This window comes from Lagopus muta, chromosome 3 (assembly GCF_023343835.1).
Source record: "Lagopus muta isolate bLagMut1 chromosome 3, bLagMut1 primary, whole genome shotgun sequence".
In the NCBI taxonomy this organism is placed as follows: Eukaryota; Metazoa; Chordata; class Aves; order Galliformes; family Phasianidae; genus Lagopus; species Lagopus muta.
In genome coordinates, this window is record NC_064435.1 from 93,543,338 (window position 1) to 93,570,016 (window position 26,679).

The window sequence follows — 26,679 nt, forward strand, 5'->3', positions numbered from 1 at the left end:
AAGCATATAGCTTAGTGTAGTATAAGTTCCAGATTTCTGAAAGGAATTGTGGAGACAAACGAATTTCCCTTTATTTCAGTTTCAGAAGGAAAATAGTAAAGTTAAACTTATCTCACAAAGTTACATCAGAGCTCTCAGAATCTCAACAAGATTTTTCTTAAAAAGACAGTGTTTTGTTTAATTAACTAATTAATTTGTTTAGATTAATTTGTTTAAAGCTATTTGTTATTAAATTTTGATAATTTGCAAGCTGTTAGCACAATGAAAAAATCTTCAAGTGCAGTTAAATGCTTTCTTTTCCATGAAGCATTTGCATTAATTTGAAGGGAACCACCATACTTCAGTGGTTTTATATTGCAGTTATTGTGAGTAGACTTCAAAAGTAATCCCACGTCTTTTATAAGAGGAAAAAAAGAGAGAAACAGAATAAAAAAATTAAACAAAAAACCAAAACAATGCAATTGCCTCCTATTTTTATTTTATGATCTGCAAAACTGTATATTGCTTACGTGTGCTGCTAAATCCAATCTTCTCCTTGATTTGATTCATGAACACGTTATTTCTTTTTGTTACTTTTTTATTGTTCTAATTGTTGTGGTTTCTTGTTAACAGCAAAAGTTTCAGCTTGCTGTTAGTTAGTGAATTTCAAATCCATACTATGCTTGCAAGAAAAAGGAACTTAAAGTATCTTGTACAGCAGTTCCACAGTTTCTAATGTATTATTCTTCTGCCTGCAGTGAGTGAACCAGCTCTGCCTGCATGTATAGTCATGAAATTGATGCACTGTGGGGAACAGCAGAATCTCTGTTCTGTGTCAGGTTTCATCTCACCCATGTTTATCTTTCCACAGCTGTGTTAGACACTTGAAGCTCTTCTCATAGTTAACGGAGAAGAAATACACCCTTTTGTGGTGCTTCACTTGTCTGATCATGGGTGAATGGATGAACTACATGAACTTAGTGACTATTTCCAGTGTTAATGATTTGACTCTATTTTGGTGTAACGTGAACCTTACCACAAGTGACATTGACAGTGCTGACCAGCGCTTTGTCAACTGTAAAGAGAGGATTATGTGACAAGTTCAAAGTTAGATGTCCATATTCAGATGGAGCCTTACCTGATTTGTTAGGGAGAAAGAAAGATGCAATTGTTTTGTTTTACCAGACATTTTTGCTGTAACTTATGGACTGCTGGCTGAGCAGCAAGGTTGATGTTACAGCAAAGTTTGAAATGAAGTCATTGTTAACTGAAGCTGAAAACTAATAAATAAGAGATAAACTTTTATCTGTGAAGAATATATTTTTTTCAATCTGAGTTGTCAAACCAACCCTGCGATTGTGTCTATAAAAGCCATAGGCGTTTATTCACATGCATCATCTGACCTGCTATCATTTCAAATAGCTGGTTTGTGAGGAGTGTGGCTGCCCTGGAACTAACAACATCTTTTATATCCATACATACCATCCTTGCATGGGTAAATATTTGTCCTGAAAGCTTCTAAGTAGGCAGTACACATGCTGGCAGAGAAGTTACCATGTGGACTGTGAGCACCTAGAAAGCAGGTTATGTTGTATGTTTTATTTACAGCCTCTCTAGAGGAGGCTTTTCAGAATTGTATCTCACATACTAAAATTCTTGTATGGAGTGGTCTTCCCTAGAGGTAGAAGTGGTGAATAAAGAATGTTCTTTCAGTCTTTCATTTGCATCTAATAATCTCCCACATTTTCAGGCATGTATGTGGGTAGAACAATGAAGGCTTACTTTATCACGAAGTTGGAAACAGAGTAGGACTCAGTGCTTTTGTCACAGCATGACTTAGAATTAGACTACATTCTTTCTGTTTCTCAAGGAGATAGCATACTTTTCTTACATACTTCTCTTTACATTTTTTTACTTTACTTCTTCTCTACATTTACCAGAAAGATTTAAGGTCTTTTAAAAGTGATAATAAAATAGCATGCTCTTTTTAATTTTGCATAGAAGCAAGTGAATAGAGCCATATGGACTACAACATATTTCAAGATGTTTGACTGAGGTACTGAACATCTGACACCATTCAAAAGTGATAGGTGATGATATTAAATACCTCTCTGCAGGCAACACTGTTCTAAGAAGTGCAGGAAGTTTTATGAGATTACAATGCATCACTTTTGAGTGATGTAAAAAAGAAAAGAGTGTACAGTCTGTAGATTATGAGTATTTTTCATACTAGTTTAATCTATTTCACCTATAGAACTATGATGTTTTATATGTTGCTATACTCTGCTAATATCTTCCCAGAGATATTATCAGACTGACTACAGCGGTACTACTCTGCACAAAGAATAAGTCAGTCAACCCTTTTACAGCATGTAACTATAACAGCATAGCATTTATATCAGTACAACAATAAAATATATTGTGGGTCTTCAGAGCACCATGCCAGAAAGTTTTCACCCTCTTCAGTTCACCAAAAGCTTACTGTCTACTTTTCAGTTTTAGGTAGTAGGAGTGTGAGTGGCTCTAATGAAAACCTCCAACTGGTGAATGGAAACATTCTTCCAGGCACCTGATACAGGAGCAACATTGTGAGCCTCAGGCACTGCTCAGAAACTCTCCAGAGCCCACTCAATTGCATTGCCTGCATATCTATGGTAAGTGACTTCTGGAAGTTATCAAAAAGCTCATCTAAGACTTTCACTTTTAAAAACCTTACCAAGCTTCTAAGTCTTTAAATAGTTGATATTCCTAAAGCCTGTTCATATTTGCCAGAACTCAGAGTCTTAGCAGAAACAGGACAAAACATGAAATACAAGAGATGAATAGAAAGTTATCTGACAGGTCAATACACAGACAGGAAAAAAAAACAAACAACTGTATTGCTCTTTTAAGTGTAACCATATTCAAGTAGTATGCAGACATATAATCAACAAATATACAGATGCTATAATTAAGAAATATACAAGAGGGTTTAGCTAAGCAGGTTATTAAACCAAAATGAATAGATAGAGAGCTTACCTTTGTTCTGGGCTTTCCAGAAAACTCAAAATAAGTAATCTCCTGAAGAGATTCTTCCTTACTGGTAGTCAGCTCTTTAATGGGTTCAAGAGAGGTGTAGCCAGGCTCCACCCCTTCCAGCAAGCAGCACAGGTGGATTGCCTTCACCTGTGCTCCCAGGGCTGACTCACTGCTCGCCTCAGGTGATCAATCAGAGGTTCAGGCCATGATTCAGCAGTTCCCATACAGCAGAAGACTCACTCATGTCTGACATCTACAGTGATTTGTACTAGGTGCATTGTAGGTGCTTAATAAAAGGCATTCCTGGAGTCATAATGTAAAATTACTGGATCTTCAGATCTAACTGTAACACAAAGTACCTAACCACAATCAATTTTATGAAAGAATTTATAGTGTGGCTCAAGAGGACTCTGGATGTTCCTAATATTATAAGACAGAGTAAATTGTAGTACACTGAAGTTCTTTTATTGTCATGTGTCTATACACTGTATGTGATAGGATATGAAGATAACTATGGTTTATTAATGTGGTAATTGGGATTGAATGATGCAGGCAGTATAACAGGGAAGCAAATATATATTTGCTCAGTATGCTTCAGTGCTTCAGTAACTTTAGTAAATTACCATGCTAACCTCATACAATCTGTTAAATATGTCTTGAGTAGATAATGAGGCTGTATCCTCAGTGCCACAATTTACTTAATGTAAAACTCTAGTTTACAGCTACAGGTTGGGAATTATTTCTATAATCTCTACTAAACAAGTTCCCAAAATATGGGCCAGAGTTCACTGTCAATTTAAAGACAGCAAGATTTTTGGAATATGCTGGGTTTTTTTCCTTGTATCCAGCTCATAATTAGAATTAAAGTATAGCTAAAAATTACATCAGTGCTTTCTTAATATTATTTTACCGTGGAATTATTTACTGCATTCACTAAATTGTGCCTATCTTGCAAAAGTCACCTGGCATCTCTTTATCCAGTCACAAATGATAGTATAAGAAGAGCTGATAGTCTTTTCTCCAGGATTTATCTTGCAGCCTATGTATTACTAAAAGAATAGGATTTCTTTTTTCTTCCCACATACTGCAGGAGGAAGTGCTCCAGATGTATTTAAATTTCTCCCTTAAAGATTACTAGAAGTATTTCCAACATAACTGTACTAGTTTTTTTCTGTTACTCTAATTCAGTGTCTATATAATATATATATATATTTTATTTAATGTATTTTCCTCTGCATCCATGAAATGCTTCCAGAAAATGTACTAAACTGAGCAAAAGACTATTTCAGTGCATAATTTTAAGTGTATATTTTAAATGTATGTTTTAGTTAAATTTCTCTAGTAAACTTCATTGGATGGTCTAATACTTCAACTCACTGCATGTCTAATGTTGATCTTGGAAAATGATTAACATCTTCAGTGTTATTTTATAGACTTAGGAAATGCATGCTCCCTATCTCTCTGTGGAGACAGGACTTCCTCAGATGTTATATATCTATAAGGGATAAAATCCCACTGTCATCTGATTTCATAACAAAACTCTCTTTGGTTTCAGTAGGACACTTTTTTGGTCCAATGTACACAAGATCCAAATAGGATGTAGAGAATATAATTTAATGTATATGTCATTTAGCAGAAATCTAAATGATGTATGAAATTATGAAGTCAAGTTGAAATATTATTGCTGTTGATAGTAGCAGTATATAACATTACTAAAAAAGAAAGCAGCTAGATAATCCACAAAAGCAAGAAAGAAATTGATAAAAAGGGAACTTTAAATATGAGTTATAACTCTGCTCTTTGTTCCAGAAAGAAAAAGAAATAGATTTTTCCAGCTGTCAGTTTTTCAATAACTTAATCTGTGTTATGAAAATTATCTAAATATACTTCAGTATAATATTTTCTGATGAATTTGCTGAAATGTTCCAAGAACCACTGCATTCAGATGGTTATTACTGACTCCATCCTGTACTTCTTACTCAAAGAAAATTGTAGGCCGCATGTGTTATGTATGTAACATACGTGATCTGACTGAGCTTCCCATTAGGCTGATTATGTGAATTCTGCCAAATAATTTCCTCAAACAATCAGTTTGTAAAAAAACGTATGCCCATGGAAGAACAGAATAACAAAATAGTCTGCATATTACAGTCAATTTCTAGAAAGTGATTCTCAAATATTATTTCCATTTTTCAGTAATAGACTTGTAGAAAGAATGCAAAATTATTTTCCAATATGAAAACCATAAAAAAATTTAGCAAATAGTGCTTAAATATGAGGATGGAAACACTTGATTCAGTTTTCTAAGACAAACTCAAAAGAAAAATAAGAAAAAGAAGATTAGAGTATAGATGAATACCATAACTTGGAGAAGACAATGATTTTGTATTGTTCAGGTGTATTTGTAAATAGATTCATCTGTTTCTTCAAAGACTCTTACACTGGAAATGACCTCAAAATAAGAGTGGTAATTAGTATAAAAGAGCTGAATTTCTGTTAGGTAACCACCACATCTTTTTACTTGTTTTGATCATAATGCAGAATATGAATGGAATCGGATAGGATAGTTTAATTGGAAGAGTCCTTAAAAGGTCATCTTATCCAACTGCCTGTCCTTTTCAAGGCTACCAAAAGTTAAAAGAATGTTATTGAAAACATTGTCTAAACGTCTCTTGAACACTGATAGGCATGTGCCAACAACAACTTCTCCTCTGATAATCATCAAAATAAATTGTTCTTGATATCCAGTCTTAACATCCCCTTGTGCAGCTTATTGTCATTCCCGCTCATCCTACCATCAATTACCAGGGAGAAGAGATCATTGGCTTCTTCAACACTTCCCCAGCTCAGGAAATCGTTGAGTCAGAATTTAGTTGTTTGCTTGTTTATTTTTCTGTATTTTAACTTTTATAAAATGCAAATTCTGTTGTATAGGACTGAGATATACTGTATGACTTTTTCACTCTGCAATATAGATTGATACTCATCAATATATTCCAAAATAAATTTATAAAGGTAGTTGTTGTCTTGAGCAAATGTTTAGACTACAGAAAATGTGGAATGAATCTGAAAACTTTTGTGCAAGACATATTTTGTCATTTCCATTTCTTTAATTTGCTTCTTCGTTTTAATTCAACTACACCAATGAAACAATGATGGACAATTAAAATATATGCATTGCAAATCATAATGCCATATTTTTAGCTTCATGAACCTGGAAGAAGCAAAAGGCTAATTTCTGCTAATGCATCCTCATCTTCATTTGCAGATATAGTAGGGAGGTTAAGAAAATTCCAAGCTTCTAGAAAACAAATATTGTTTTTAGGTCTTAGGAAATTCTCACAGTTGATTGCAGTATTCATACGCCCTCCTTCTCCCTCAGAGGAGTCCCAGTACACAAATCCAAGCTATTATTAATAAACCCATGTGGTCCCTCAGTGATAGAGCTGCCTATTTTATAGTTTTTAATTCAATAAATATTATAATTAAGTCTTGTTCGGTCATAATTTGAAAAACATTACATTTATCTTTCCTGTATGAAGACCTCATATCTGCCATCCTTGAGACTTAAACAAAAATTCCACTATGGATAATTTTTAGAGCTCTGACATGCAAGTGATCATTGGCAACTTAAAATATAAAATGGCAAAAATAAAAGCATATTAAAATGGTAATTTTTAGGAATAAATAAGCATGGCTGTTCCAAAATGAATTCAAAAGTTTCAGATTCAGTTTGGTTTACTTTCTTCTGTGGTCCCAGCTGATCACTTTATCGAATGTCATTTGATCCCCCTGAGTCTGAAATTCTTAATTATATTTTCAAGTTTTCTGACATTGTGTTTTTCTTCTTGACATTCACATACTATAAATTTAGCCCCTTAGCAGGATTAATTCCATTTAGCAGACAATTCCTGACAGCCCTAGTAAATTCAGAACGATCGATTCATTCATCAATATGTGTGTGTAATTTCCATTAAGCTTAATAAAATTTGAGTACAGATGTAGTAACTGTAAAAACTTTTAAAACTTCAGTGCCTTCCTGTTCGCCAGGAAGTGTTCAACTGTAGACTGGGATGTCTCTTGTGTGTTTGATCTAAAAAAAAAAGAAGGATTAAATTTTTGATGAAATAGCTTTGCTGAAGTCCCTCCTTCAGCAGGCCTTTTGTGTCTGTACCAGTCTTTGAGGACACTTCTATAACCTATGTTGTGCAGGGGGACAGAACATGTTCCTGTTCACAAAAATTGCAGGGAATTTGCCTGTTGCAGAACAGGTGTGCTGAATCTTGCCACTGCCCAGATCAACCTGGAGGGGAGGAGAGTCTCACAGCTTGCTTAGAAATATTCTCACATTTACTTTTTGCAAATCGAAGGTTAGGAGGAAGAATCACAGAATCACAGAATCACAGAATCACAGAATCACAGAACTGTAGGGGTTGGAAGGGACCTCCAGAGGTCATCGAGTCCAACCCCCTGCCACAGCAGGTTCCCTACACCAGGTCGCACAGGTCGGCATCCAGGCAAGTCTTGAACATCTCCGGAGAAGGAGACTCCACCACCTCCCTGGGCAGCCTGTTCCAGTGCTCCGTCACCTCACTGTAAAGAAGTTCTTGCGCACATTTGTGCAGAACTTACTGTGCTGCAGTTTCCAGCCATTTCCCCTTGTCCTGTCTCCACTCACCACTGAAAAGAGTTCGGCCTCGCCATTCTGCCCCCCACACCTTAGATATTTATAGACCTGGATCAGGTCCCCTCTCAGTCTTCTTTTCTCAAGGCTGAACAGACCCAGTTCACTCAGCCTTTCTTCATAGGAGAGGTGCTCCAGGCCCCTCACCATCTTTGTGGCCCTCTGCTGGACTCTTTCCAAGAGATCCCTGTCTGTTTTGTACTGGGGAGCCCAGAACTGGACGCAGTGCTCCAGATGAGGTCTTACCAGGGCAGAGCAGAGGGGGAGGATCACCTCCCTCGACCTGCTGGCCACGCTCTTTTTAATGCATCCCAGGATGCCATTGGCCTTCTTGGCCACAAGGGCACACTGCTGGCTCATGGCCAACCTGTCGTCCACCAGGACACCCAGGTCCCTTTCTGCAGAGCTCCTCTCCAGCAGCTCATCCCCCAGCCTGTACTGGTGCATGCAAGAATAGTTGAGAGAAGTATCTAGTATCTTCATATTTTCCCTAACAGAATTTGATAATGTTTTCGATTCAAAGGTTAATACGTTCAACTTGGAATTCTTGAATTAGGGAGAGTGAGGAGAAAAATATAAATAAAATGCATATGTACACTGGTTAACATATTTTATAGCAGTAAAAAATGCCTGAGGTATTTGTAATAATTTTTGTGTGACAGAGTCAAAGTTAATGATTTTGTAGACCCCAGCTCTGATTCCACTAAAAATAATTGCATGGAGCTTGTACAGCCCATTTCTGTTTCTACTGAATTTAAATATTTTTTGCAGTTTTTAAGAACTGATCTTATTCTGAGGTGGAGAAAAATGCAATAATCTGTGCCATTTCTTCTACTTCAAGCCACAAGGAATCTTTGCACCATTTTTCAATCTTTGACTTTTCAATCAGTCTTTTTACCACTTCCGACTTACCACTCATCAATAGACCTGCTGAATCTTCCAGTTTTATGTTAATTCTCTTATTCTTTATAACATCTTTCAAAACTGTGTTCCTTCTTAGGAATAATTTGAGAGTGGTTTTGAAACACCAAATTAACAAATGCAGAAGTGTAAAGTGTGAACAATTCAAATCAAACCAATTTTTTGTCCAGTGGAAGACTTAATTGAATGGGTGACGAGCAAATATTAAAAAAAAAAAATAATAATTTAAAAATGTTTTTTTGTGCTTGACAGATGTACATGGAAATAATAAGTATAGTTTGCAAATTGATCAGATGCTTACTCAGTGAATTTCTTAGTCATTTACTCAGGTGAATAATAAAGGCCAGTGAACACCAAAAGTATTTCAGAACCTCAGGATAAAAGTGGTTTGATGTTTTTCATGTCAGAGACAGAAGTTTTTCTTGTTTTCCATGAATATATTGTCCATTTCTGATAGTAAAATACCTCTATGAACAGAAAATACAGATGTACAAATATGGGAATTTGTAAGATACAAGGAAGGAGGATAATAGAAGAGAGGTAAAAAGTAGTTGTAAAAAGAGGTAAGTTTGAGCTAGTTCAATGGCATTAGTTAATATTTCACTCTTAGTTCCTCAAAAACTTGCCTATCCTAATGATTTCTGAACATCAGAAAGTGTCTTGACGTAAGGAATGGGAAAGAGAAGGTGAAGACTGAGGATGACAGAGAAAAGAGATAAATCTCTATGAGAATATTCATTCTTTCAAAAACAGAGCTAAAGATAAGGACACTTAGCATTCATTTTGAGCTTTTTTCATTCCATACTTGCTGCAGATGTTGCCATTACTGCTCTGAAAGCATTTAAAATACAGGTGTGTTAAAACTCCATATTGATGTGGATAAGGGAAGGGAAGATCCAAGGAGAAAATGTTACAGCATTTGGGCAGGATTACAGGGACAGTTTCCCCCAGGATAGAAACTATGTCCTATGCCTTAAATCTCTAGTCCACAGCTCTCCTGAGATATCATGTATTATGCATAGATAATTATTCAAAGTGGCCTAAAAGGTAGGCAGCGTACTCCCTCTCAAAGACTATGGTTTTGAGTGTCCTAATATCCTGAAGCATTTCTGAAAATCTCATCTTTTCAACAGTTTTAACCATCTCATCATACTCACTAAATAACTGCAGGTACTTGTTAATAGTGTGTGTATTTTTAACCAAAATAATTTGTGTTTGCTTTGGGGCACCTGTAAGGAAATTATGGCTCTCAGCTTCTCAGCTTTCTCTATATAACACCAGATAAATAATTGTTTTCATATTTCTCATTGATTGATTGTAATAATCCACTAATAGCTGCATGCCCTTATTATTCTACTGTATCTGGTGATAACTACTAGGTCAGTCTGTTTAAAGACAGTGGTGGGATGGATGTGGAGGGATGGAAAAGAGAAGTCAGTTTAGTAAAACCCCTAAACCATCAGGCTAGGATATGGCCACGTTGGCCCAGTTATGTCACGGTGAAAACCACAGTCATACTTTAATGTAGCGTGCTTCCTGGCTCGTTCTCAGAATGAGAATAAATTAAGAATGAACACATTTACATCAGAGGCTCTGCACCCCAACTCTCTGCAGTCAGGATGGTGCTCAGCCTCCAACACTAGGATTGCTCGGAGGACTCGCCTGCTCGCGCCTGCTTCGGATCCCCTAGGCTTGTGCTTAGGTAGTGCTTAGGGAGCTGCTACCACCTCAGTGCGCGAGGGAGCGGCAGCGAGGAAGGGAGCCGGAATCCGGTCGCGGCGGTGTCACCGCGCCCCGGGGCCGAGACGGGGGCCGCCCGTCTCTTTCAGCACTGCGGACAGCGTCACCGGAGCGCCGGCGGTTCCGGGCTTCCTGCTCTAAGGCACCGGCGGAAGACGGGGAGGAACCTGGAGGCCAGAGAGGCGCAGAGGAGGAGGGAGGAGCTGAAGGATGCAGAAAAAAAAGGGAGGGCAGCGCTAGGGAGAGGATTTTCCCTTCTGATCTGCTTTCGGGCTGGCGGGTGGAGGCTGCTGCGGCTGGTGGTTGCGTTTCCTCCTGATAGAAGATGGTGAATATGTGAGGAGAGGCTTTTGGCCTGCTTCGCTGCTGCGGGAGTGCCTTTCCTTCCTCTCTCTTCCTCTCCCTTTCCCTGTTCCTGCATCTGTGTGTTTGGCTCCCCGGCTGCCTGTGCATGCACATCTTGTACATATATCTGAGCAGGGATCTTCTCTCGGCAGCACAGCTCTGCACAGGAAGAAGGGCTCGGCTGCAGCAGCAGCATCAACAGCAGCATCAGCAGCGCCAGCAGCACCACCAGCTCCATAATTCTCTCTCCTTTCCCTACCTCTCCATCTCCCTTTCCCTCCTTCCCCTTCCCCCTCCCGCTCACCCTCCACCCCCCCATCTTCCCGCAGCTATTCAGAAATTCCATTTTCCCTTCTACGATATTCGTGGCTTCTCCCTCCACCCCCATCCCCTTGGTCGGAGAAGGCACACACACACACACAAACGCAGAGAAACAAGAGGAAGAAAAGTACTGCGACCTTCTCCCTCTGCTGCAAACAGTGAAAGCAAACGGAGACGGGATTTGGCTTCTACCTCAAGGTAAAGCCCTGCCTCTTTTACTTACTCACCACCTCCTCCAAGAAAGAGAAGCAAAGACAGGATCTAAAGTGGAGAAAAACAGGTATTCTACATCTGGCATTTGGAGCACAGGGAGCCAGGAAGTGAAAGATGGTTGTGGTTGCCCGCACTGGCTGCAGGGCAGCTGTCTTCCTCTGGATTTTCAGCAGCATCAGTTGCAGAGCCAGGACTTCTCTGCCTGCTCGTAAGTACTCTTCTCTAAGAAGCATTCAAAATTTCAGCTTCGCTATAAGGCAGGGGGGAATTCTCACAGTTCTGGGAGGTTGTTTACTTTGTCTCTGATGGCAAATCTTGTGTTTGATTTTCTGTGTATTTGCCTGTGTATGTGTACATCGTGGTCTGATACTGTTCTCAGTGGTCACATTAGATCTTCCTTACAGATGATATTAATGGTAGCTTGTGTGGAATGTTGGAAGACCTGCTCTTTGATACAGTCTTCATTCTGCAATGAAGTTGGAGGGGAAAAAGAATTGAATGCAATCTGTTCAAAGTTTGGGGCTGTTTTTGCTTGTTTGCTTTTGTTGTTGTTTGTTTTGTTTTGTTTGTTCAGTTGTTTTCCCACCTTCCTCAGAAAGTATGCAATTTGTATTTGGAAGTACTTCATTTCCACAGTTTTGTGAGGGAAAAGAGGAGACGTGAGCAGTTTTCATAACTAGCATTTTATGAAGGGCCAGTGAGAGAGAATTTATCTTATTTGAAGAGGAAAGAATGATGTTAAGTGGAAGAGAAGGAGCTGAGCCTGGGCCACTTTTTCTGTGAATGCAGTTTTGCTTTCCATGATAATATGAGCAGAGATATTTTAGAAGAGAGAAGAAACTGCCCTCCTAGGGAGGCAGAAGTAGAAGAAAAATGTTGCAATGTTTGCTGAAATGCTGAACTTTAGACTGGCAGGATGCAAAACATATAAACAGGATCCAACTCTGCTATCGGTATGAAAAATATCAGTGGATCCTTTGATTTCAATGCATATTAGATAAACCCTTTAGCACTGCACTGATGTGTAGTTTCCAGAAAGATATTTGCAGATAGATGTCAGTGCTTCTAGTTTTGTTTGTTTGTTTGTTTCTCTTCAAATCAGGTAAAACATTTGTCATTTGCGAAGTGTTTTTGAAATACGTACTGAAGTACTACATCTGTGTAGATTCATCAAAAATAGACAACACTCTTTGCTACCTTCACTGTTTATAGAGGAAATAAATGTACTGAAATGTTACCAGATGGATGTGTAGGGATTGTGTACGTGTGAATGTGGGCTGATTCTACTGTTCAATAAGGGGACTGTCTTAGAATGTAATGTATACTGCGTAGCTATATGGCACATACATCCATTTGCAGGATCACTTAATTTGTTTTCTTGGGGGACAGGAGGAGAAATGCAATAATTAGTAGCACTGCTACTTTCTCAATATGTTTCTATCTGTTATCGTCTGGTATATATTAAAAAAATAAAACACGATTATTGCTCCAGAATTTCCTATGCTTAAGTAATTACTTTCATGTCAACAGAAAATGTAGAGCACTGCCTGGATTGTTTCTTGGTCTGAGAGACTATGGGGGTGTTTATTTATTTATTTATTTACTTTTACCTTTACTTTAGGAAATATTTATTATCCCTAAGGTTTACTGCTTAGTCTTGACTAGCTATCTAATTTTTCTTCTGCATATTATTTCTTCACAATGTGAAGAAGGTCTGCATAATGGGATTGCACACATACACACAAAAATATGATTTATCTTGTCAAAATTCTGTTCCTGGTGACTAATTTTCTCCATACTGTTTTCCTGTAACAGGATTTTGATATTATTTATTTCTGTGTCTTTTTATATCATTCAGTAGCTAATTACTGTAGTTTAATTTGAAAATGACCTACAGGAGGTTATCTGATTATCCAACAAAAAATGTTTAACATTTCAAAGGAAGTAGCTGAGAATCTAATATTAATAGCTACATTACTGAAACAAAAATTCAATTAATAATATATATTATATATATATATATATGAAATGTTAATTAAAATGTACTTATATACTTTTCCATGCTTAAGATATTTTTGGCAGATGTCCAGAGAGTCCTTCATGTTAATTCATCTTCCAAAGCACATACAATAACCTCCTTATATAGTCCATAGCATTAATTTCTGGCTCCTGAAAGTGAAATGGAACTAGACTTTTTTAATGGAAACACAAACATACCTTGAAGTAAATGTCAATCTCAACATTTCAGAAAAGAGAATGCACATGAATGGAATTTTTTTTTTTAAAGATACAGCAATGCTAGGGAAGTGGTACTACAGTAGGAACTAATGTGCTATGTCACAGTGTTTTGGTGCACCACTTAACTGGTTATTCTGTTGCACACTTTGATATACAAACTGACTTTGTGACTTGCATGCAATTGATCATGAATGCCATTACTGTTTTCTTTTATTATTATTTTTTCCTTGATTAGACAATGCTCAAAGGTAGTTTTTTTTTATTATTATATCTTCTGTTTGTTTGTTTGTTCTTTTGTTTCCAGTTGATTTTGAACATCAAATTGATAATTCTTCTGAAAGATTTAAATATTGTGTATGATGTAACTGCTGTACAGCTTATTTCCTGTATTGCAATTTATTTTTTTTGAGTTTGTAGCAATTAACCAAAGCAAGTTCATTATTTACAGAATATATTAGAACATATATAAGATTCAAGGTGTACACTGAAATATTAATCTCTAGAAATAAGCTTACAACTCATGATTTTCTTACAGTCAATTTGTGCTGACAGAGAAAATACTGGTTTTCAGAAAGAATAGAATTTGACATAGCTTATGATAATGCATCTCAAATTTTTCTTGAATTTGCAATGTCAGTAAGTCTATAACTGTTGTTAAAATGATGTCTCTGAGTACTTTTCTCTCTTGGCTGAGAATGTGAAAATTTTGTAACCTCTGAATATAATATACTTTTTTTAAGAAAAAGTGGATGTTGGAAGTCCATTTTTAAGTACAATTGACATACAGTACAATATCACACATACTCAGATCTTTAGATTTCATCGTTATGATTTTCATGCTTCAGCAATAATTTCTGCTCTTTTGTTCTTCTTGTTTGCTTTTGGAATAATCATAGAGGAATCTCATGACTTCTGAAACAAAGGATAATGAACAGCTCAACCAGGAGAGGTCATCACAAGATAAAAAGGAGTACTGAAAATAAATTTTGTAGACTTTTACATGGCTTAAACCAGAAAGGATAAAAATAAGGCTATTAGTAGACTGACTTCCCTTCTATTCTTAAAGAACATCTCAAAGAGATTCAACACTGGATTCCCTGACTACCTATGAATTATAAAAAATATTTCTTTCACAGCTAAGGTTTTTTGTTGTTTCTTTTGTTTTCTTTTGTGTGTGTGTGTGTGTGCGCGTATGTGAGCATGTGTCTATGTTTAACATAGAACTAATCAACACAGAACAACTAAAACTTACTTACAGTTCTGATAATTCAGTGCATTTGCAGTAGGTCCCCAAATCAGCATTGAAGTTCAACCACACCTTACAATAATTGGTTTAGAAATTGAATGATGGACAAGTGTACTGAATCATTAAGATTCATGGAAAAGCAAAAATACGCATATTTTAGCTTTGAATTCGTGTCACTCAGATTTTCCTTATTTGGTAACTGCTTGGGTAATTAGGAAAAGTACTAAATATGATGTGATGTCCCTTCTGGAAGAGCAGCGTATAGACTGGAACAGTGGTTTAGAAATCCTAAAATATTTAGAATTAGTTCCATTTCATAGTATTCAAATGAATGGAGAAAGTGTGGGTAGCGGCCAAATATTTAGGTATAGTTTTTTTCTAGATAATTTTTTAGTCAGTATGTGAAATAATATGAAATCTAGTGAATTCCAGTTGAGTTTTTGTTACATCTTAATAACAGGTTTTAGTTTAGGTCCTTTTCTGTGGATATTACATCAAGGATGCCACAGACTTTAGTTTCAAATGCACGAAAACATTTTTATTTATGTTAAAGGCTTAATCATTTTTGTATCCCTGGGTCTTAAAATACAAATAAACTAAGCTTTCAGCTGAGGGCTTAAGTTTATTCTAAGACCATACAGCTTCTTAACATTAATGATGTGCTCACTTTTAGAACAATCTAGTTACAACCTTGATTACAATTTTCATGAATTATTATTTCATAGTAGTATTGATGTACTATACAATAAAGTAGACATTCAAAAGGGAAATGAGATTGTGTTTATTACTTATTAAATGACGTAGAACTGAGTTACAATGTTTAGGGTGACTTTTAAAATGAATATATTTTTACTAGAATTCTGAATGTGAATAAAATATTCACAAATATCCTCTTGTCATTTCCAAATGAGTGACAGAAGCTAGGACCAACACTGGGGTGAAAAGCCAAACTTTCAAAGAGTCCTCAGTTTACATCTGTGCAACTTGTACACAGCCTGATTGCACACATTCATCTATATGCAGAAAGTCAAATTCAAAGCTTGATCCATTCTTTGAGCACTGAATCAATTATAAATGTCATTGAAGTAATGTATTAAAAGTTGTTCCTTGCTTGGGTTCTTTTGTCTCTGCTTGTAGTCTTAATTCTTTTTTTTTTTTTTTTAACTCAGATGCATTAATATGGACCAGGATACAAAAAAGTGCTTCAGTAAGTGGTCTGGTCAGGAAGAAAGTTTGTAAGTGTAGTTAAAGACCAGGAATAGAAAACCTGTCTCTGTGAAAAATGGCTTTTTCTTATGCAGGGAGATAAATATTTTCTGATTCACTATCATATTTTTACAAAAGCAATTTTATCACATTTGAAAATTTTTACTTCACGCAGTTGTGATAATATATTCTTTACTTATTGCATATTAATCAGCTATTATAAGCTGTAGAACTACTTGGATAACTCACCTCACTATGGAGCTGTGATATGCCATAGATCTTCCTGTCAGAGTTCTTTAGTTATTATAACTAACTCCATCCTTAAATGCTACAAAGCAGCAGATGTCATATCCAATGTTGATTAATTATAACAATATTTAATGCCTTGTAAGAATCTTAATATAATGAAGAGCTATGCACAAACTATAGCTTTTTTCCTACTTTCTAATAAATATATATGTAGAAGTTGATTCATCTCAGCAACTTGACCAACAGATCATGCAAAAGATAACTGGTTAAGTCTTGAGGTGTGTCACTGCCCAGGCCTGTATTCCCTGAATGTTAAGCATGCTAAGTCTTATGAAAGTACACAGACTTGCAAGTGTATGCATGATTTCAGGCACTTCGCATAGAGAATGATGGAGAAGAAACAACAGTCTCCTCCATCAGATGAAACTAAGTAAATTTTTACTTTTGTAAATCTTCAAAATTTTAGAAAACCATACCAATACTTGTAAAGAGGTAATTTGATCAGGACACGATTTCCAGAATTTATTCTTTCCAGAATTTCATCTGTGGAACAAATAATGCAGTTTTTTATCTTCACTATTTTCTCACTGAAGTAAACAGAAACTGTGTCACAGATTTTAAGAAATGAGTGGTTATGACTTCTGTCAGCGAAAAATTCACCATTCAGTCCATAATACATTAAAAGTGTTTAAAAGATTCTTCTTTGAACAAGTATGGATTTTACTTTTATCACACTTCTTTTGTTCAGCTACTTTGTTGGCATTATGTCGGTAACTATTCTGAGGCCACCAACTAATTACAGAACACGTCGATTCTCTAAATGTGACAGGAGTTGGAAATTCTAGTAACCAGTAAACAATACTTTTGAGTCATTTTCTCAAGATTTGAATTTGTCATAGACTGGAAAGTATTCTCAAGACCATGATTGATATTTAGAAAAAACTTGTGCACATTCGTATTTTGACAGCTCTGTAATTTTACAGTTAGCTTTAAAAAGCTGAGGCCTTATCAGCTTGAGAAATTTTTTCAGTATTCATGTGCTGTTGTAGTAGCAAATATAATATTTGTTCCCTAAGCCCAAAGAATTGATAAGTCAGAGCAAAAAAGGATACTGACTTTCACTATTGTCTCCTTCTTCCCCAAAATTTGAGTGATATTTTGGGTTTACAATCCCCTGTGAAGTTTGTTCATTCAGACATTTAAGGTAGGTAATCATGCTAAGCCTGCTGAGGGACTGAAATATTTATTTAAATTTGATGTTAATATTTATTCATCAGCATTTAATTTTTGTATGTGTGTGTGTGTGTTTTAAATAAATAATAAAGTAAGATCCATTCAACATAGCTAGAATCTTTGTTACTTATTTTGCATTTATATCTCTAAAGGCCCAGGTTATGTTAAAACTTAAAATGAAAAAAGAAAAAAAAAAAAAAAAGCAGCTAAAATTGCTTTCTAGATGCCGTAGAGTATCTATACATATTTAGCCAAATTATTTTCTATGCCACAAATAAATGTGGTATATTAGGATGAACATCTATTATTTGTTTGTTTAGAATATTTGAACACTTATTTTAAAGGGAAAGTATTATTTTATTGTAGAAATATGACATCTGTCTAAATATAATATTAACATAACATTTTGTTTGATTTTGTAAAACTGCTGTGTTACTGAATATTTTGTAATCTCTGCTCACGGATATCAACTTGTATACATGTTACTTTTTACCTGTCTATAAACTTTTTTACTTCACGTCTAAAGGTGTGGCAATGTCCATTTTTTATCAATTAAATAATGATGAATCTTTGAATTGCCTTTTCTCAATAGTCTTATATACTTACACTGATATTTACTGTGGTGACAATCAAAACTTGAAATTTAGAGGGAAGAGATACAGCAAATGAGTAGCTGGACCTAAAATAAGTACACTGTAAGGGTCCAAATACTAATTTACACCACTCTAATCAAGCTTTCAAACACTTTCTGCCCTAACTGTCATTGAGATATAAAGAGGGCTTGTAAGCATTCTTTTCTTTTACCTGTATGCAGATAAAAGATCAAATATAGTTAAAAAGATGAGGAAAAATGAAAATTAAGAAAAATCAATGATTAGAAAGCAGAATTGACAATTAAAACTAATGATTTGTCTGAAAAATAACTGTTTTGGATCATGAAAATGTAGTTGCATCTTGAACAGTGGAAGTAAAATAATTTCTTTACACGGATGGATAGAGTGAGAGGGAGTAGTCCTGCCAGACAACAGCAGTTACAATGAATTAGAAGACAAATTTATTTCTTGAGAAGTTGAGTCAGAAGCATATCCTGCACAGTACAGTCTCTGCTGGCTACATGCTTCCAGAGTTCAGAAAGGTGTACACTAATATGCTTTCCTTCAGTTACACATCAAGAAATGTTATGCTACCCAACAATCTCAGTTGTATGATGAATGTCTTACCTTTCTCTTACTCAGTATGGCCAGGATGTTAGAAATGATAGGTGAGCTGCCTGTAAGCATGGGATGGTATCCAATTTTCAGTCTTCTGAAAACACATACCTTCACAAACTTTTGCTTGTGCTCGTAATCTCTTTGCCATTGATCACCTAACTTCTTTCTCATTTTATTAATCATCTTACTCTCTGTCCTTGCTCTACCCTTCTCTCCAGCAAGACAGTGACTCTACGTTCAGTAATACTTTTATTGATTCATCAACACATCAAGTAATTTGCTGAACTTGAAGCTAGGAGAGATCGTCGTAATTGATTTCTGATTAATTCATCCGTATTTGAAAGCTGGGTACACAAGTAATAATTCAATTGAAATTTCTTCACTGCTTAATTGCTCTGCCCTAAACCTGTTAAGCATGTTAAATCAGATAATCAGTGAGTGACATTAAGATATCTTTTTCTTCCCAAAAACCAGTTATATCATTATAAGGAATACTTTAATATTTATTTGTAATTATACAAACAAACAAACAAAAAATCCTTTCAAACTTTCAGCCAGTGTTGTGTATTGTACATATGGGAAGGTCTGCTTCAAAAGAATGCCATTAGAGAATCATGATCCCAAACTTGCATACTCATAGCTTAAAAGGACAACAAGAATAGCTGATCTCAGCTACAATTATGTGATTTTTTTTCTGTTTCACCTGCTTTACATGTGAAGCTTTTGCCCCATTTCATTCCACTGAATCTCTCTGAAATCTATTCTACCTTCATGATTATATTCATGGCCTCACTGAAATATGTAATGTTTCCTTACACCAGCTGACCTATGTCAAAAGCTTGAGACACATGAAAACTTAGTCATCCTTAGCTTCAAAGAGTGTGTATTTTACTGCAAGTCAGTTATAAAGATATTTAACAGTGAAGGGCTGAAAAATAGAATTCCAATGCTTTTCACTAGAAAACACTCATGTCCTTTGCTATATTTACTCTGAGACATTTTGCATGTCACATTCATAAGAATTAGCAATGTTAAACTTATGTACACTGCCATTCAAGCACCTTAAGAGTTAAAAATGCATACTCTTATAATACATGTGGGAATAGACATAGATGCTTATATACATTTGATGTCTTCTAAATTTGTCATCAGAAAAAGGAAAAAAGAAAAAAAATCCCTTCAAAATATTAAAGTGATTCAAAAAGATCTATTTTCTATAAATCAATGTTGATTTCTAATAAACTATATTTATTTCCTTTTGAATTCTTATTCATCGGGTTCTAGTAATTTCTCTAGGGTCAATGACAATTGATACAGCCTATAATTACACAATTCATTATTGATAACACATGCTTTCTTTCAGTCTTCTGAAACTACCTTTTCCAGGGTGACTGAAAATCAGCAATAGCAGTGCTCACAAGCCGTCTCTGTTACAAGTTGTCCTGCTGGTTTAAAACTGTCTGTCCTTGTTAGCTGCTATTTAACATCTTCCTCAGTTGCTATTGGAATGCAAATCAATTTGTTGTCACTCTGTGATCTGACTATGAAGTATTGTTTCTTTTCCTAACACTGTATGTTTTTTGGTGTTTTCCACAACTAACAATTTAGCCGCTTGAGTGTAGTCATATTTTGGTAGGGATATTTTTATTTCTTATTGCCTCTCTCACTTTTTACCATTTTTCTTTTTTTTTTTCTTTCAAAAAACTTGTTTTTGTTTTTGTTTTTCTCTATGATTATTGTTATGATTTCTGTGCATAGATAAATTAAGCCTGGTATCCTTTTGATTTTATTTGTTCTGTATTTCTTAGACTCTGATTTATAGAATCCAAAATCACAGAATGGTTGAGATCAGAAATGACGTCTGGAGGCCATTTGCTTCAACCTGTACTCAAGTAGGGCCACCTACAGCAGGTATCTCAGGACTGTATCCAAAAAGGTTTTGAATTATCTCTGAACACAGAGACTTCACCACCTCCCTTGACAGCCTGTTCCAGCCACCTTCAGAATAAAAAATTGTTGCCTGACAGTCAGATGGCACCTCCTGTGTTTCATTTTGAGTCCACAGCCAGACAGATTTCAGTGGGCCCATTTCTCCTGCTTGTTGAGTTCCTTTTGGATGGTGGCACAACACCCTGAAATATCAACCATACCTGTTGTTTTGTGTCATCAGCAAACTTGCTGAAAGTGCATTGTGCTCTATTATGCAGTCCATCAACAAAGATGTCAAATAAGGCTGGATCACACTCTTGGCCAGGCTCTGTAGCCAGTTTTCAGTTCATCTGTTGGACTGATGATCCAGGCCATAAGGATATTTATAACAGGATTTTATGACAGACAATTAATATTTACTGAAGTCTATGTAGTCAATATGTTCTGTTCTTATCTACCAGGCCAGTCACTTCATCATATAAATTTATCAAGTTGGTATGACTTTCCCTTGGTGAATCCATGCTGACTTCTTCTCATGACTTCCTTCTGCTCTATGCCTTGAAATGGTTTACAGCATTAGTTGTTCAGTCATCTGTCCAGTGACTGAAGTGAGGCTGACCAGCCTGTAGTTTCCTCAGTCTTCTTTCTTGCACTTCTCTGAAGACTGGTTTGACCATTTCTTTCTCCCAGCCATCAGCCAGCTCCTCTTATCTCCAAGCATATTTTTAATGATTTTGAAATTACTCTTAAAAAATCAGAAGTCTTAAATTCTGAAGAGGTCTAGCCAGTACTCATACTACTGGGTTTATATCACTATCAAAGAACAACCAAAATATATCATTAATATTTGAAACATATATGCAGAAAATATATGTATTTGAAGAAAGATCTACAAGACTAACAAGAGCCGCACTCAAGGAAACAATCAGTAGGTCATCTGTATTCAAACAAACATCTAAAAATATGTTTAAAGGAAGCTGAATCAGAAGTCCCTGAAGTCATCTAAATATTCCTGATTTCTTGATAATTATAGAGATTTTATGAAATACTTTGTTGAAATGAGGCAACTACATACATAAACACATGCTAGAATCAAAATAAGTGACTATTCAGATATTATAATTGAATAATAATGTGGGTATAGAAGTGTCTGATAGCTATACTGTTGATGATAATGACCCTATTTTATACTATAAATTTATCACTTGATTAAAATATTATATGTACATTATTAAGTGATAAAATATTTTCAAATAATTTTTTGCTATAGAATAGGAATAGTTGCATCCAATTAAAAAAAAGAAACTACTCTATTTGAAGTACACTTTCTGAAATGAGATTTTTTTTTTTCCATGTATAGCCACATATAGACAATAATGTTATCCGAGGGATCTAATATATTTTGTTGGTAGTATATAATGAAGTTGCTTTGAGGTTCCTTTTGAATAGAGAGCCGTGTCTTAAAGGAATTCAATCTAAGTTTAGCTAATTCTTGAGGCTGTCTGTGTGATTCCATCTGTGGCAGGGGAAATACCTCAGGCAGGTATTATTTAATAAGTTTTCTAAGATGTAATTAGGCAAAATGGAAATCAAAAAATGAATAAAAGGAATGCGACACGTTTCTCACCTAGCAATGAATCTGGAATGTAGTTTGATATTTATTATATTTTTAAAGACTCTATGTTAATTGAATACAGAGTATATGTTATTTCCCTGTGTTATAAAGGCAGATGTTCATGGGGGAATGCTGGTATCTTGCAAGTTCTTCCACTGAGTCTGGTCTCCTGGCTCATAATGCTACACTGCCAGACCTTCAGATCAAAGGTAATTCTGTCCATAGTGTACACTTGATAATGTTAAATTCAAGCACAGAGTCAGTCTGGCATATAGGAAACAAGATCTTCTGTCTTGGAATCTACTGATCTACTAAAGACAAAGAAAATAAACCTAAAATATATTTTCTCTAAGCAAAACATATTTGGTGACTTCGGAGTTACAAAAGAGCTACGTGAAGATGCAGCATCCTGGCAGTGGGATGGGAATGGTAATGGTAAGATTCGGGAATGGTAATGGTAAGATCTAAGGCAGTGATCCTTTACAGTTGAAAGGCATAAGGTACTCTTAAGCTCTTTCTAGGCAATCTTTCAATATTTAACCATACCAATGCATTGAACGACATTGCTTGGGACTTCACAAAGGACATATTGCAAATATTTTGAAATATTTTAGTACCTCAAGTGTATCAGTCACCTTCTATTTTAGAACTGACTTTGATCACAGTGTTACATTCTATTTATCTTGTGAAAATAAACAGATAAACATAGTTTTGCCATTTGCCACTGACACTTAAGTTCTGTACATTTCATTCTGTTTATCTTCAGTTTGTTGAGCAGGCTGAGAGTTTCACTTATATCTACCATATTTAACTGAAATTCAGATATGTAAATTATAGAAAATGGTAAGAAGAGCATGAAGGCACTGGACTGTGGTCCCTTCATGAATAGAATTTTCATGAAGCAGACCTTTTTTTTAATGAATGATAATCAAAATGGGATGGAAATGACAAGTTTTTGACAGTGCTAAGACTGTGATGAATAGACTTGTGTAGACAGTAAACCACAGTTCTTTTTAAAGTAGTTTATTTAAAAGCACAATGCATATTAGCAAAATATAAAGGCTTGCTTTTATTTCACAATGGAATATATTGACAAAGCCTGCCACTGGCCACTTTAAAATACATCCAAACAAATCAGAGTCTTAAATTATATAACTCCTTTATTCTACTCCTTTAAAAAACATCCTCAAAGGAAGCTGTTTCAGTAACCACCAACCAAACATTTGCTTTCTTGAGTGCCTCAGAGAAACTGGGTGTGGAAGGGAGATGTTAAATTATCAATTTAATCCATGAATTCCATCATCTTAGATATATAGAGAGTGGTTAACATGCCAGAAGTTGAGTATGAAGACCTTTTTTTTATTATCACCCTTGGTAACTCACTCTAACGTTCTTTCTTTTGCATGTTTTCTTTTGTTCTCGTTATCTGAATTTGGAGTTCAAGTGGGTCAGTGGCACATGGAAAGGAAAACTAATTACACCCTGTATTCTTACTAAAGAAAATACAGTTTTATTCTGCAAAGAACCTTCTGTCTATTCCAGAAGCAGACCATGGCTTATACTTTGTTGGTCAGAACAATGTTTTGGTATCACCTAGCTCCACTCATATAAGCTGTAGTTCGTCACTGTTCCACTCATAATACACTTTGTATTGTAATGCAAAAGGGATTCAGGTTTTGCCATCCTCATTCATATGTTATATACCATGACATTAGCTCCACTGCTCTGACAGGGTACTGTACTAGTCAGCAGAATTCATGATGACCAAATCGACCAGTACTTTCTACATATTCCTCCGCACTTAATCTGAGAACACAGCCCACTCATTGAGTTCATTATCAAATGATTAAAAAAAAAACAACAAAAACATTTAAAAACAAAATCTCATGTTTAGTTTTGTTGTATCAAGCACAATAAAAGTAAGAATTCCTGTTTGCCTTAAATGATTTGTTATTGGAGAAGAATCACAGAATCAAAATAGCTAGGGGTGGCAAGGACCATAAAGACCATCTAGTTTCAATTTCCCTGCTGTGGATCAGGTTGCCAACCACTAGATCAGGCCCCTCGGAGCCCCATTCAGCCTGGCTTTGAACGCTTCCAGGAATGAGGCATCTGTAATTTCTCTGGGTAACACCTTTCTGTGCCTCACCACAGAAAATAATTTCTTCCTAACATCTAATCTAAATTTCTCCTCTTTTCAATTTCATTTAAAGCCATTCCCCTTTGTCCAATTACTATAAGACTGTTTACAAAGTCAGTCTCCTTCCTGCTTATAAGCTTTCTTCAAGTACTGGAAGGCTTTTACGTCTGGATGTCTGGACGTCAATTATGTCTCTTTGGAGCCACCTCTTTCCCAAGGTTAACAAGCCCAGTACCCTCAAACTTTCTTCATAGGAGATGTGCTCCAGTCCTCTGATCATCTTTATGGCCCTCCTCTGAACATGCTCCAACAACGCCTCGTCATTCCTGTGCTGGAGCTCCAAGGCCTGGACACAGTATTCCAGATGAGGCCTCCTGAGGGCAGTGTAGAGGGAGACAATCTCCTCCCTACTGGCCAATTCTCTTTTGTTGCAGCCCAGGATACCATTGGTCTTCCAGGCTGCAAGTGCAACACTGGTGACTCATGCCCCAGTTTTCACAACCCAGGACTCCTGAGTTCTGCACAGGGCTGCTCTCAGTGAGCTCTTCTCCCAGTCTGTACACATATCTAGGATAAGTACAGAGAGATGTAGGGAAATGCCAAGTGTGCAGTGTTATGATAATCTGATGTAAACTGGGCAGTTCTTCAAGCTAACAAGAGCTCTAGGGAGACTTTTCTGCTCAAACTCCTATATTATCTATTCCAAAGCAAGCTCTTGAAGTTAAATGGAGACGTGCTCCTGTAATTTAGGTAATGCTTTTAAGATGCTACAGAGTTTTCCCATAGTCCATTATCAAGCCACAATCTTCAAAGGAGTGGATTGGAACAGTTTTTGTTGAGCACCTTGAATTTCACAAAATTTCACATTCACAAAAGCTCGGGTTGTGCAAAATAAATTAGTTACAGAATGAATGTTAAGATTATAGAAACAACTGAACAAAGTTGAAATTTATTTCATTTACATATGACTTTGAATGGAAAAAGAAGTAGGAATATATTTTATTTTTATTGTTATTTTCATAATGGGACACTTGTATCTTTTGCTAAACAAGAAAAAAAGGTCTTTCATTTGAAAAGTTTTATATTTATTTATTTTACATTTATTTTATAGGATTTCTGAATAAATATTTGAAATCCAAAATGAAAAAAAAAAAAAATCCAACTCAATTTTGTCCTTGTTTTGGGTATGTTTTTCTGTTTTGTTTGTTGCTATTTTCAAAGTGAAATATATCTCTTTCTTCTCTTCCAAAATAAAACCAGACCTTCCAGAATCTCCATTCCTGTACTGTTCTGACCGCAATTTTGTCTTTTCCCTTTTATATTCCCTATTACACAAAGTTATTCTAATTTCAAAATCTTATATTCTTGGAGGTGAACTGAACAGTCTTTCTGCATGTTGCCCTCCTCGTATCTGAAGGGGGAATTTTTCTGCTTTTTTCCAGCACGACAGATGTGGAGTTTTCCTTCAGTTTTTCTTTCTATTCTATTTCTATTATTTCTTATTCTATTTGTCGATGGGTCATTGAATAAACAGAAGATGAAACAACATCAAACATAAAAAAATCTGTGTTTTTTAAAAAAAGCTGTGCTCAGAAGAAGTCAATTAGCTATAGAATATAGATCTACTAATTGAAGCTGAGAAATAAGTAAAAATGAAATCTTATTTTCATTAGATATATCCTTAAGAAAGCTTCTTTTTTAAATGCTAAATTGCTCTTTTAATAATTTCTAAATTACAAAGGACTTCATGGTGAAAATATGCCAGTTGGAGAAAACATTTAGATGAACTTGTAGAAGTAAAATAATGCTATTAACTTTCTGTCAAACTTTTCACTCCTTTTCTGGGAATATTAGGTAGTAGTCATTGTTTCTTTAATGAGGGGCTCCTAGGGTTATGAGATATATTGTAAGAATATAAGGAATGAAAGTGGAGAGGTCACAGAGCTCCAAATCATTCCTTCACATCTGCAAGAATGTTCAGGGTTTTGTTGTTGCTGTTATTTGTTTGTTTGTTTCTGTGAACTTGCTGAAAGTTTTCATTATATAATAGAACAGTAATAGTTCAGTAATATAGTTCAGTACTTATTCTTTTTATAGAAAGGCAATATTGCTGCTGAAGCCAATGCAGAACTAGTAGGGTATGAGGCCAATAAGTAGGTTAAAGCAGCTGTTTGACTACAATAACGTAATCCTATTTACCTCAGCTTAAAATGCCATGCAATGCTGGGCAATGTGCTCTAGGTGATCCTGCTTGAAGGAGATCAGACTAGGTGATCCCAAGAGGTTCCTTCTAATCTAAACCATCCAATGATTCCATGATTCTGAGAAGAGCTGTGAACTTTAAAACATGACTAATAGATAGTATCCTGATTCTCTTCTTCCTTGTTCTCC

At 35.7% G+C, this 26,679-nt stretch overlaps 1 protein-coding gene across 2 annotated transcripts in view; it reads left to right on the forward strand.

Annotated features, from left to right (window-relative positions):
- The first annotated feature begins 11,014 nt into the window (after positions 1 to 11,014).
- The window catches only part of CNTNAP2 (contactin associated protein 2), a 654,845-nt gene continuing 639,180 nt past the window's right edge, over positions 11,015 to 26,679 (forward strand). The window contains exon 1 of one of the 2 annotated variants that reach the window (XM_048939493.1): positions 11,015 to 11,429. In XM_048939493.1, coding sequence (XP_048795450.1) covers positions 11,336 to 11,429 — 94 coding nt within the window. In that variant the 5' untranslated portion in view covers positions 11,015 to 11,335. The remainder of the gene's footprint in view (positions 11,430 to 26,679) is intronic. The other variant, XM_048939492.1, reaches the window with a different exon arrangement.